This window comes from Leuciscus leuciscus (assembly GCF_965113295.1).
Source record: "Leuciscus leuciscus genome assembly, chromosome: 22".
In the NCBI taxonomy this organism is placed as follows: Eukaryota; Metazoa; Chordata; class Actinopteri; order Cypriniformes; family Leuciscidae; genus Leuciscus; species Leuciscus leuciscus.
Window position 1 is genome coordinate 36451932 of NC_138746.1, and position 13377 is coordinate 36465308.

The 13377-nt window shown below is 44.6% G+C and overlaps 2 protein-coding genes across 8 annotated transcripts in view; both read left to right on the forward strand.

Annotated features, from left to right (window-relative positions):
* Positions 1-259: 259 nt before the first annotated feature.
* The window catches only part of heatr5b (HEAT repeat containing 5B), a 54787-nt gene continuing 41669 nt past the window's right edge, over positions 260-13377 (forward strand). For all 7 annotated transcript variants that reach the window (XR_014201542.1, XR_014201543.1, XM_082153734.1 and 4 more), the window contains exons 1-5: positions 260-356; positions 1132-1270; positions 10489-10700; positions 12766-12874; positions 13084-13233. Coding sequence is in view for 5 of the 7 variants with exons in the window: in XM_082153734.1 (XP_082009860.1) it covers positions 1145-1270; positions 10489-10700; positions 12766-12874; positions 13084-13233 (597 nt within the window). In the remaining 2 variants the exon portion in view is untranslated. The remainder of the gene's footprint in view (positions 357-1131; positions 1271-10488; positions 10701-12765; positions 12875-13083; positions 13234-13377) is intronic.
* On the forward strand, positions 4621-9975 carry LOC309486463 (uncharacterized protein). Its single transcript, XM_082153786.1, has 2 exons — positions 4621-5321; positions 5620-9975. The coding sequence occupies exon 2, from the start codon at positions 5679-5681 to the stop codon at positions 6597-6599; it is 921 nt and encodes a 306-aa protein (XP_082009912.1). The 5' UTR covers positions 4621-5321; positions 5620-5678; the 3' UTR covers positions 6600-9975.

Here is a 13377-nt window from a genome sequence, read left to right on the forward strand (position 1 = left end):
GTCACGTGGCCTCTGTTATTTTTCTCAGCGTTGGCTGATAAACCAATGACACTCGTATGCGATTACAGTGTAGGGGATTTCATAAAAAAATAATTGCAGTTATCGCTGGGCGGATTTTCATGTTGGAAATAACCTGTGGAAAGGATTATGTTTCAGTTATTAAACATAAAATACATTTGAACGTCCATCCTATGATGTCCAGACATCCGCGCGCCCCCTGGAGGAACTTAACGTTCACTTCCACGCACGTGACAGCATTCTCTCCATTCATTGGCTGTGAAGGCGGAAGTGACTCGCTTGCATTAACCCTTCCGCCAACATCAATACAAGCACACAACATCACCGCAAGAAAACAGGTAAGATAAACGCAAACTTCATAAACTAAATCTAGTTTATTATATCAGCCCGCCGTGTGTCATAACTGGCAGTCTGTTCTCGATAAATGTATACCTCATTTCCCGGTGTTTAGTTGTGAATGTTTGTCATATTAGCTGCCAAGTTTAGCATGTCATTCATATGTGACTGAAGGATTGTTGTTCAGTTTTACGCAATATCTGACATATTTCCATTTGATAATATTAGAACAGGGTGTTCAAACATTTATATGCCACATATGATCATTCTCGTGCGAGGGATCCCGTTCTTACATTTAAAAGGCAGATATAAATGTATGTGTAAAGACCCAATTTATACTGTGACAGATACATATTAGCCTATAAATGTGTAAAATATTATTTGGAAATTATATTTTTTTTACTCACTATAGCACTGTGCTGTGTATTGTTTATTTGTTTATTTATTTATTTTATTATTTATTTTAATCTATTTATTTTTTTAATGTAACTTTTATAATTCATTTGAATCTATTATTTATTTATTCATTTATTAATATGAGGATGTTCTAAAGTTATTTATTTGTATCATATTTTGTATTTTAATCTTTTTGTTTATTTCATTTAATCGTATAATTACTTATTTATTTTATTGACTTTTTTTACAATGTGTGTGTGTGTCAGTATTATGTATTTGTTATGTAAATCTATTATTATTATTATTTATGAATGTATTATCTATTGTATTCCTTCATGACTCTGACTGGTTCCTCTTGTGTTTGTTGTGTGTGTGTGTCAGTGGTGTAGTAAGCATGGAGCTGGCCCACAGTCTGCTGCTGAATGAAGAAGCTCTGGCTCACGTCACCGAGGCCAAGAGAGCCGTCTTCATCTTCGAGTGGCTCCGCTTCCTGGATAAAGTTCTTATCGCTGCTAACAAGGTAAACGATCGTGGAGAAACACATGCGTTTGCCTATAAATAATGAGTAATATTTAGCCATTGGCCATTTTTACACATGAGGGACCGTAAAACTGCACATCATTTATAAAATATCTCAGTAAATGAATTGGACTAAATTCTCATCTGAACAACTATAGCTGTAATTATTAAATCTAATTATACTACAGGGCTGCTGAATGCTTGAATCTGATTGGTTGACGAACGTTCTAAGGTGTGCATTATTTTCAGGGAACGGCTAAAGTAGTTCCAGGCAGGTCTCGACCGCATTACAGCTCCATATCACTTCGCGTAGTCAACTGTAATAACGGAAAATAGGATACAATTCATAACATGAAAAAGCATTTCGCCCCATGCGCTTGATCTGCAGTTTTCAATGTCTAGCTTCACAATCAATAGAAACATGCAGTTTAATTTGAATAAATAAACTATAAAGTCCTATCTATAATCAATAGAAAATTAAACTGAATATAGGCTAAATAAATGGATAGTCCTGCAGCACGGATTTTTATTGCAGATAATATAACAAATAAATAATTATTGATAGGCCTACTTGTTAAAAGGGCTTTGTGTTTCATTTATTTGGCTAGTCTACTGTCATCTGTCAATAATGAAGAAAAATAGAATGAACGAATTAATTAAAACGAATTGAATTAATAAATAAATAATAATATTGACGCACATGCTTTTCTGTCTCATTATTGCAACATCTCTCTCTAATAACTGCATTAATAACTGCATAATGAATGTAATTTGATACTTATGACTGATCATGTCCAAACGCGTGTTCAGCGCGTTCAGTCTGTGTTCAAAGTCGGTGTTTAAAATCTGCTGCAGTCGATGAAAACAGTCAGAGAATGGGTCAGCTAGTCGTGTGTCCCCAGCATTAAGTCAAGTCAAGTCAAGTTTATTTGTATAGCGCTTTTCACAATACAGATTGTATCAAAGCAGCTTCACAGTATTAAATTAAAATAATACAACAAAGTTTGTTTCAAGAGGAATTTATTGATTGATAAAATTAAATTAAATATCCCCAAAATATCCCCATTAATTAGTCTGCTATCAGCGGCTCAAACCTCCGTTACTAACTCTACCTAACCCTAACTCTACCTAACCCTAACTCAGCATTAGTCTGCTATCAGCGGCTCAATCCTCCGTTACTAACTCTACCTAACCCTAACTCTACCTAACCCTAACCCTAACTCAGCATTAGTCTGCTATCAGCGGCTCAATCCTCCGTTACTAACTCTACCTAACCCTAACTCTACCTAACCCTAACCCTAACTCAGCATTAGTCTGCTATCAGCGGCTCAAACCTCCGTTACTAACTCTACCTAACCCTAACCCTAACTCAGCATTAGTCTGCTATCAGCGGCTCAATCCTCCGTTACTAACTCTACCTAACCCTAACTCTACCTAACCCTAACCCTAACTCAGCATTAGTCTGCTATCAGCGGCTCAATCCTCCGTTACTAACTCTACCTAACCCTAACTCTACCTAACCCTAACCCTAACTCAGCATTAGTCTGCTATCAGTGGCTCAATCCTCCGTTACTAACTCTACCTAACCCTAACCCAAACCCTAACTCAGCATTAGTCTGCTATCAGCGTCTCAAACCTCCGTTACTAACTCTACCTAACCCTAATCCTAACTCAGCATTAGTCTGCTATCAGCGTCTCAAACCTCCGTTACTAACTCTACCTAACCCAAACCCTAACTCAGCATTAGTCTGCTATCAGCGTCTCAAACCTCCGTTACTAACTCTACCTAACCCTAATCCTAACTCAGCATTAGTCTGCTATCAGTGGCTCAAACCTCCGTTACTAACTCTACCTAACCCTAACTCTACCTAACCCTAACCCTAACTCAGCATTAGTCTGCTATCAGTGGCTCAATCCTCCGTTACTAACTCTACCTAACTCTACGGCCACTCCGCTTCGTGTCGTGACCGCATTACCACCTCGGGTGTGCATTATTTTTCTAATAATTCAACGGCCTGAAGTCAATTATTCCTTACTTAATATACATGCACAAAAGTGTTTGTAAAAGCACAAATTTTATATAAACAGATACATTTTAAAGGGGTGGTTGATTATGATTTCACTTTTCTAACTTTAGTTAGTGTGTAATGTTGCTGTTTGAGCATAAACAACAGGAGAAGCAGGAGCAGCTGGTGGAGCAGCTGACGGGGTTGATCTGTAGTGTGTGTGTGTGTGTGTGTAGGTGGATGTGAAGGAGGAGCAGCTGGTGGAGCAGCTGACGGGGTTGATCAGTAGTGTGTGTGTGTGTAGGTGGATGTGAAGGAGAAGCAGGAGCAGCTGGTGGAGCAGCTGACAGGGTTGATCTGTAGTGTGTGTGTGTGTGTGTGTAGGTGGATGTGAAGGAGGAGCAGCTGGTGGAGCAGCTGACGGGGTTGATCAGTAGTGTGTGTGTGTGTAGGTGGATGTGAAGGAGGAGCAGCTGGTGGAGCAGCTGACGGGGTTGATCAGTAGTGTGTGTGTGTAGGTGGATGTGAAGGAGAAGCAGAAGCAGCTGGTGGAGCAGCTGACGGGGTTGATCAGTAGTGTGTGTGGATGTGAAGGAGAAGCAGAAGCAGCTGGTGGAGCAGCTGACGGGGTTGATCAGCATTGTGTGTGTGTGTGTAGGTGGATGTGAAGGAGGAGCAGCTGGTGGAGCAGCTGACGGGGTTGATCAGCTGTGTGTGTGTGTGTGTGTGTGTAGGTGGATGTGAAGGAGAAGCAGGAGCAGCTGGTGGAGCAGCTGACAGGGTTGATCAGTAGTGTGTGTGTGTGTGTAGGTGGATGTGAAGGAGAAGCAGGAGCAGCTGGTGGAGCAGCTGACAGGGTTGATCAGTAGTGTGTGTGTGTGTGTGTGTAGGTGGATGTGAAGGAGAAGCAGAAGCAGCTGGTGGAGCAGCTGACAGGGTTGATCAGTAGTGTGTGTGTGTGTGTGTGTGTGTGTGTGTGTAGGTGGATGTGAAGGAGAAGCAGGAGCAGCTGGTGGAGCAGCTGACGGGGTTGATCAGTAGTGTGTGTGTGTGTAGGTGGATGTGAAGGAGGAGCAGCTGGTGGAGCAGCTGACGGGGTTGATCAGTAGTGTGTGTGTGTGTAGGTGGATGTGAAGGAGGAGCAGCTGACGGGGTTGATCAGTAGTGTGTGTGTGTAGGTGGATGTGAAGGAGAAGCAGAAGCAGCTGGTGGAGCAGCTGACGGGGTTGATCAGTAGTGTGTGTGGATGTGAAGGAGAAGCAGAAGCAGCTGGTGGAGCAGCTGACGGGGTTGATCAGCATTGTGTGTGTGTGTGTAGGTGGATGTGAAGGAGGAGCAGCTGGTGGAGCAGCTGACGGGGTTGATCAGCTGTGTGTGTGTAGGTGGATGTGAAGGAGGAGCAGCTGGTGGAGCTGCTCTGCCTCGCTGCCTGCTGTGAGTGTGTTTGCTTCGGTGCTGTAAGCTCCGTCTTAGCCTCGTATTTCCTTGTTTTGAACCATCATTTACTACAATTTCTAGTTGTTTATACTAAAACTAAATACAGCTTACCCAACATCTCAGATTAACCTGACATAGCTTCCGTTACTACTAGCACAACACGCTAGTAATTCGCTAGCCTGTTAACGCGCCACCCGTGCGCTCAGCTATTTTTATTTATTTATTTTCTCTCGCGCCTTTGAGTTTATAAAAGCTCAGGTGAGTAAGAATCACTCAACAAACACGGTGAGTAATGTCTTGTCCTGTTATTATCATGCGTCGCGTCTGAATGCGTTGTTGTTTTTGGAGCTCTATCGATTTGATTTATCGATTTGATTTATAATTCTTGATTTTTCTCTTTAAACTCGCTTACAACGAACATTTTCTACTTTTCCTCACTGAGAAGCACTACTGCTCAAACCTCATAGTTACAACGCGGACTGTTGAGCAGACGCGTCTCAAGCCTATTAGTGATCCAACGCTGGATACTCTTAAAGGTTACGTCCGTGGATCACGGCTGAACGCGTCTTCTCCACACTCACTTACAAACAAACATTTTATTTATTTTTTGTTCGCCTATCGTGCGTCTACTCTACACCTCTACCACTAAAAAAAAAACTAAAAAACCTCATAGTTACAACGCGGACTGTTGAGCAGACGCGTCTCAAGCCTATTAGTGATCCAACGCTGGATACTCTTAAAGGTACGTCCGTGGATCACGGCTGAACGCGTCTTCTCCACACTCACTTACAAACAAACATCTTATTTTCGCCTATCGTGCGTCTACTCTACACCCCTACCACTAAAAAAAATAAATAAAAAAAATAAAAATAAACGGATTAAATCCAAGACTTCAGTCATAAATTAGTATTAATATTGATAGCATCACTGGTTGCTTCGTTGCTAAGTCACTGTCCATCTGTTAAAATGGCGAATATATCAGATGTAATTAGTCTACCGCTTGGTGCAGGTGAGGACACATTTGAGCTTCACGCACTGCAGTCTGAGCTGGAAGCTGTTGAGAAACAGATCCACGACCTTTTATTGAGACAGGCCGAGCTGAGAGAACGGTGTTTGGCTCTTGAAACATCACGCGCCGATGCACACAAATCAGTGTTTAACGTTACTAACCCGCTGACTCCGACCGCGTCTACTCCGTGCGTTCCTCAGCATCGGTCGCAATCAGCCATGGTCTCGTTCACTCCGGCTCCAACACGCCACCACGAAGCCTGGGTGGTTCCGCAGTGGAAGACGCGAGTCAGGTTTAGACCAAGACTTTCTCCGACCCTCCCGGTTTTCGAGTTATCCACACAAAACCGCTTCTCCCCTCTACGCGAAACAGAACGCGATGCTGTGATCATCGGCGATTCCATCGTTCGGCACGTACACGCTACGTTAGGTAAAAGTAAGGTGCACAGTCACTGCTTTCCTGGTGCTCGTGTTTCTGAAATCGCTGCTCGCGTTCCCGAGATCCTGAACGGTGACGAGCGCGTCGGAACTGTGGTCCTGCACGCGGGAGTGAACGACATCAGGCTGCGCCAGACGGAGATTCTGAAGAAAGACTTCAGGAATCTAATCGATACGGTACGCAGCACATCGCCTGAAACAACGATCATTGTGTCAGGACCGCTTCCCACGTACCGATTAGGGCATGAAAAGTTCAGCAGATTATTTGCGCTAAATGAATGGTTAATGTCATGGTGCAATGAGCAGAAACTGCTCTTTGTAAATAATTGGAATCTGTTTTGGGAGCGTCCTAGGCTTTTCCGTGCTGATGGCTTACACCCAAGCAGATTCGGAGCGGATCTTCTGTCAGATAACATCTCCAAAATGTTAAATACCCTTTGACTAGTAACCAAAAGTCCAAATCAAAGTCTCTGCTGCACCAATTTAACTGATATAAATACTAGTGTAGAACATTGCATAGAAACCGTGTCTATTCCTCGTTTAGTGAGATCAAATAGTAAATCTACTGCAGGATCTAGGAAAAATCTAATTGTTATTAAAACAGAAAATGTTGCTATTGGTAAACAAAAACTATTTCTAAAGCTAGGTCTTCTAAACATTAGATCACTCACACCTAAGGCAGTTATTGTAAATGAAATAGTCACAGATAATAGCTTCGATGTACTTTGCGTTACTGAAACCTGGCTTAAACCAAATGATTATTTCGGTATTAATGAGTCTACTCCTCCTGGATACTGTTATAAGCATGAGCCCCGTCTGATTGGTCGTGGCGGAGGTGTTGCAACCATTTATAAAGATATTCTAAATGTTACTCAGAAAACGGGTTATACGTTTATTTCATTTGAAGTACTTGTACTAAATGTTACGCTCTTAGATGTTAGAAAAACATCCCTATTATCTCTAGCCTTGGCTACCGTATATAGACCGCCAGGGCCTTACGCTGATTTCCTAAAAGAGTTTGCAGATTTTCTCTCAGACCTATTAGTCAATGTCGATAAAGCATTAATTGTTGGAGATTTTAACATACACGTAGATAATCCAAATGATGCGTTAGGGGCTGCGTTTACAGATTTATTAAATTCATTTGGGGTCAAGCAAAACGTCACCGGACCAACACATCGTCTTAATCATACACTCGATTTAATTATATCACATGGAACCGAGCCAACCGATATAGTTATCATTCCACAAAGTGATGATGTCACTGATCACTACATGGTAACTTGCATATTACGTACTGCTGTAATATGTCATGCGGCGCCGCGTTATCAACCAGGCAGAACAATCCTCCCATCCACCATAGATAATTTCTCAAATTGCTTATCTAATCTGTTTCAGCTGCTGCCTGAGCCCAAACAAACAGATGAACTAGAAGAACTAACTAGCACTATGAGCACCATTCTCTCTAGAACATTGGATGTGGTTGCACCTATTAAATTAAAAAAGGTCAGAGAGAAAAATAAAGCACCATGGTATAACAATACTACGCATGTTTTAAAGAGAGAAACCCGTATTTTAGAGCGTAAATGGAAACAAACTAATTTAGAGGTCTTTAGAATCGCGTGGAAAGACAGTATGTCACGTTATAAAAAGGCCCTAACAGCGGCCAGGGCTGAGCACCTCCGCAAACTAATAGAAAAAACCCAAAACAATCCAAGGTTTTTATTTAACACCGTGGCTAGACTAACAAATAAACAGACGTCACCCGAACAAAATATCCCGTTACAGTTCAGTAGTAATGATTTCATGAACTTCTTCACTGAGAAAATAGAAAGCATCAGAACCACAATTGTAAACGTTCAATCTTCAATCGCGCCTTATAATTCAGCTTCAATTATCACCCCGCAAGAACAATTACAGTGCTTTACAACTATAGAACAAAAAGAGTTAAATAAACTTATCACTTCATCTAAAACAACAACATGTTTATTAGATCCTATACCAACTAAACTACTGAAAGAAGTGTTACCTGTAGTGGAAGAGCCTCTCCTCAATATTATTAACTCGTCTTTATCTTTAGGGCATGTTCCAAGAACATTTAAACTGGCAGTTATAAAACCTCTCATTAAGAAACCACAATTAGATCATAATAATCTAGCAAATTATAGACCCATTTCAAATCTTCCATTTATGTCTAAAATATTAGAAAAAGTGGTGTCTGCTCAACTGGGCTCTTTCTTGCAACAAAATGATATCTATGAAAAGTTTCAGTCTGGATTCAGACCGCATCATAGCACTGAAACTGCGCTCGTTAAAATCACAAATGATTTACTTTTAGCTTCTGACCAAGGCTGTATCTCAATACTAGTTTTACTTGATCTTAGTGCTGCGTTCAATAGATCATACATTACTCTTAGATCGACTACAAAATTATACTGGTGTTCAAGGACAAGCACTAAGCTGGTTCAAATCATACCTATCTGACCGCTACCATTTTGTCTATTTAAATGGAGAAAAATCGATCATAACTCCAGTAAACTATGGAGTGCCGCAGGGATCTGTATTAGGCCCTCTGTTATTTTCCATATATATGATGCCACTTGGAAATATTATAAGGAAACATGGAATTAGTTTCCATTGTTATGCTGATGACACTCAAATATATATTTCATCACAGCCGGATGAAAACGCAAAATTTTCCAAATTGACAGAGTGTGTTAAAGATATAAAAGATTGGATGACGCGTAATTTTCTTTTATTAAATCCAGACAAGACAGAGGTAATTCTTATCGGTTCAAAAAACCGCCTACAAAACCTCGCACAATACAACTTTAACATCATAGGATGTCCTGTTACTTTATCCTCTACAGTAAAAGACCTGGGTGTTATACTCGATTGCAACCTGTCTTTTGAAAATCATATTTCATATGTTACAAAAACAGCCTTTTTCCACCTTAGAAACATTGCTAAGCTACGTAATATGCTATCAGTTTCTGATGCAGAAAAGTTAGTTCATGCATTCATGACCTCGAGACTGGATTACTGTAATGCTTTATTAGCTGGTTGTCCTGCATCCTCAATAAACAAGCTACCAAAATGCCGCCGCTAGAGTTCTTACGAGATCAAGAAAATATTATCATATAACACCGATTTTATCATCACTGCATTGGTTACCTATAAAGTTCCGTATTAATTACAAGGTATTGCTACTGACTTATAAAGCCCTAAACGGCTTAGCTCCAGTCTATTTAACGGATCTTCTATCACCCTATAATCCATTGCGCTCTTTAAGATCACTAAATTCAAGGCTTTTGGTCATACCTAGGATATCCAGAACCACCAAAGGAGGGAGAGCATTTTCACATTTGGCTCCAAAACTCTGGAATAGTCTTCCTGATACTGTTCGTTGCTCAGACTCGCTCTCCCAGTTTAAAACTAGATTAAAGTCGCATCTCTTCAGCCAGGCATTCATATAATCCTACAGATCAAACTACAATCCGTCCTCTAGCTCATAAATGCCAGAGGAGAACTGGCCCCCGACTGAGCCTGGGTTCTCCCAAGGTTTTTTTTCTCCATTAGGTCACCTGATGGAGTTTTAGGACACCATTAGGTCACTTGATGGAGTTTTTCGGTTCCTTGCCACTGTTGCCTTTGGCTTGCTCAGTTGGGGATATTTTGGGGATATTTAATCTAATTTTATCAATCAATAAATTCCTCTTGAAACAAACTTTGTTGTATTATTTTAACTTAATTCTGTGAAGCTGCTTTGATACAATCTGTATTGTGAAAAGCGCTATTCAAATAAACTTGACTTGACTTGACTGACGGGGTTGATTAGTAGTGGATGTGAAGGAGGAGCAGCTGGTGGAGCAGCTGACGGGGTTGATCAATAGTGTGTGTGTGTGTAGGTGGATGTGAAGGAGGAGCAGAAGCAGCTGGTGGAGCAGCTGACGGGGTTGATCAGCAGTGTGTGTGTGTGTAGGTGGATGTGAAGGAGGAGCAGCTGACGGGGTTGATCAGTTGTGTGTAGGTGGATGTGAAGGAGAAGCAGGAGCAGCTGACGGGGTTGATCAGCTGTGTGTGTGTGTGTGTGTGTAGGTGGATGTGAAGGAGAAGCAGGAGCAGCTGGTGGAGCAGCTGACGGGGTTGATCAGCAGTGTGTGTGTGTGTAGGTAGATGTGAAGGAGAAGCAGAAGCAGAAGCAGCTGGTGGAGCAGCTGACGGGGTTGATCAGCAGTGTGTGTGTGTGTGTGTAGGTGGATGTGAAGGAGAAGCAGAAGCAGCTGGTGGAGCAGCTGACGGGGTTGATCAGCTGTGTGTGTGTGTGTAGGTGGATGTGAAGGAGAAACAGAAGCAGCTGGTGGAGCAGCTGACGGGGTTGATCAGTAGTTCCCCCGGGCCGCCCACTCGTAAGCTGCTCTCCAAGAACCTGGCGGTGCTTTACTCCATCGGCGACACTTTCACCGTCTTCCAGACACTCGACCGGTGCAATGACATCATCAGGAGCAAAGATGACACCGCTGCTTACTTACCCACCAAACTGTGAGTGTGCTCAGTTACTCACTCTCACTCTCTCACTCTCTCTCTCACTCACTCAGTCAGTCACGCACTCACTCACTCACACACTCACTCACGCACTCACTCACTCACTCACGCAGTCACTCACGCAGTCACTCACTCACGCAGTCACTCACGCACGCACGCAGTCACTCACGCATGCACGCAGTCACTCACGCACGCACGCAGTCACGCACGCACGCAGTCACGCACGCACGCAGTCACTCACGCACACAGTCACGCACTCACTCACTCACTCACGCACGCACGCACGCACGCAGTCACTCACTCACGCAGTCACTCACTCACGCAGTCACTCACTCACGCAGTCACTCACTCACGCAGTCACTCACTCACTCACGCAGTCACTCACTCACTCACGCAGTCACTCACTCACTCACGCAGTCACTCACTCACTCACGCAGTCACTCACTCACTCATGCAGTCACGCAGTCACGCAGTCACGCACTCACTCACGCAGTCGCGCACTCACTCACGCAGTCACGCACTCACTCACGCAGTCACGCACTCACTCACGCAGTCACGCAGTCACGCACTCACGCAGTCACGCACTCACTCACGCAGTCACGCACTCACGCAGTCACGCACTCACTCACGCAGTCACGCACTCACTCACGCAGTCACGCACTCACTCAGTCACGCACTCACTCACTCACGCACTCACTCACTCACGCAGTCACGCACGCACGCAGTCACGCACTCACTCACTCACGCACGCACGCACGCAGTCACTCACTCACACAGTCACTCACTCACGCAGTCACTCAATCACGCAGTCACTCACTCACGCAGTCACTCACTCACGCACTCACGCAGTCACTCACTCACGCAGTCACTCACTCACGCAGTCACTCACTCACTCACGCAGTCACTCACTCACGCACTCACGCACTCACTCACGCAGTCACGCACTCACTCACTCACTCACGCACTCACTCACGCACTCACTCACGCACTCACTCACGCACTCACTCACGCACTCACTCACGCAGTCACTCACTCACGCAGTCACTCACTCACGCAGTCACGCACTCACTCACTCACTCACGCACTCACGCACGCACGCACGCACGCACTCACGCAGTCACTCACTCACGCAGTCACTCACTCACTCACTCACTCACTCACTCACGCAGTCACGCACTCACTCACTCACTCACGCACTCACTCACTCACTCACGCACTCACTCACGCAGTCACTCACTCACGCAGTCACTCACTCACGCAGTCACTCACTCACGCAGTCACGCACGCACGCAGTCACGCACTTACTCACTCACGCACTCACTCACTCACGCAGTCACGCACTCACTCACTCACGCACTCACGCACTCACTCACTCACGCACTCACGCACTCACTCACTCACGCACTCACGCACTCACTCACTCACGCACTCACTCAGTCACGCACTCACTCTCTCACGCACTCACGCACTCACTCACTCACGCACTCACTCACGCACTCACTCACTCACGCACTCACTCAGTCACGCACTCACTCACTCACGCACGCACTCACTCACGCACTCACTCACTCACTCACTCACTCACTCACTCACGCACGCACGCACGCACGCACTCACTCACTCACGCACGCACTCACTCACTCACTCACGCAGTCACGCACTGACTCACGCACTCACGCACTCACTCACTCACTCACTCACTCACTCACTCACTCACTCACTCACTCACTCACTCACGCAGTCACTCACTCACTCACTCACTCACTCACTCACTCACTCACTCACTCACTCACTCACTCACGCAGTCACTCACTCACTCACTCACTCACTCACTCACTCACTCACTCACTCACTCACTCACTCACTCACTCACTCACTCACTCACTCACTCACTCACTCACGCAGTCACTCACTCACTCACTCACTCACTCACATACTCCCACACTCACTCACATATACTCTCACATACACTTGCACACAAACTCACACTCGCACACATACTGACACTAACTCACTGACATATATTCACACTGACGTGTGTGTGTGTCGTGTGTGTGTGCAGCGCTGCGGTGGCGTGTGTTGGGGCGTTCTACGAGCGGATGGGCCGAATGCTGGGCAGCTCTTTCCCTGAAACCATCAACAACCTCCTGAAAGCCCTGAAGAGTGCAGAGGTACAGCAGCTGTGTGTGTGTGTGTGTGTGAAGAGTGTAGAGGTACAGCAGCTGTGTGTGTGTGTGTGTGAAGAGTGCAGAGGTACAGCAGCTGTGTGTGTGTGTGTGAGTGAGAGTGCAACTCTGACCTGTTATTCCTCTCCTTCAGTTTCTCAAGCTGCCGTGTGTGTGTGTGTGTGTGTGTGTGTGTGTGTGTGTGTGTGTTTCAGGCTCAGGGTCGAGGCGAGATCCTGCTGAGTCTGCAGAAAGTTCTCAGTGGTCTCGGTGGAGCGGCGGCCTCGTGTCACAGAGACATCTATAAGAACACGCGCTCGATGCTCACCGACAGATCCATGGCCGTCCGCTGTGCCGTCGCCAAGGTGAGGAGGAGGTTCACACTCACTCACTCACTCACTCACTCACTCACTCACTCACTCACTCACTCACTCACTCACTCACTCACTCACTCACTCACTCACTCACTCACTCACTCACTCACTCACACACTTACACTCACACTCACT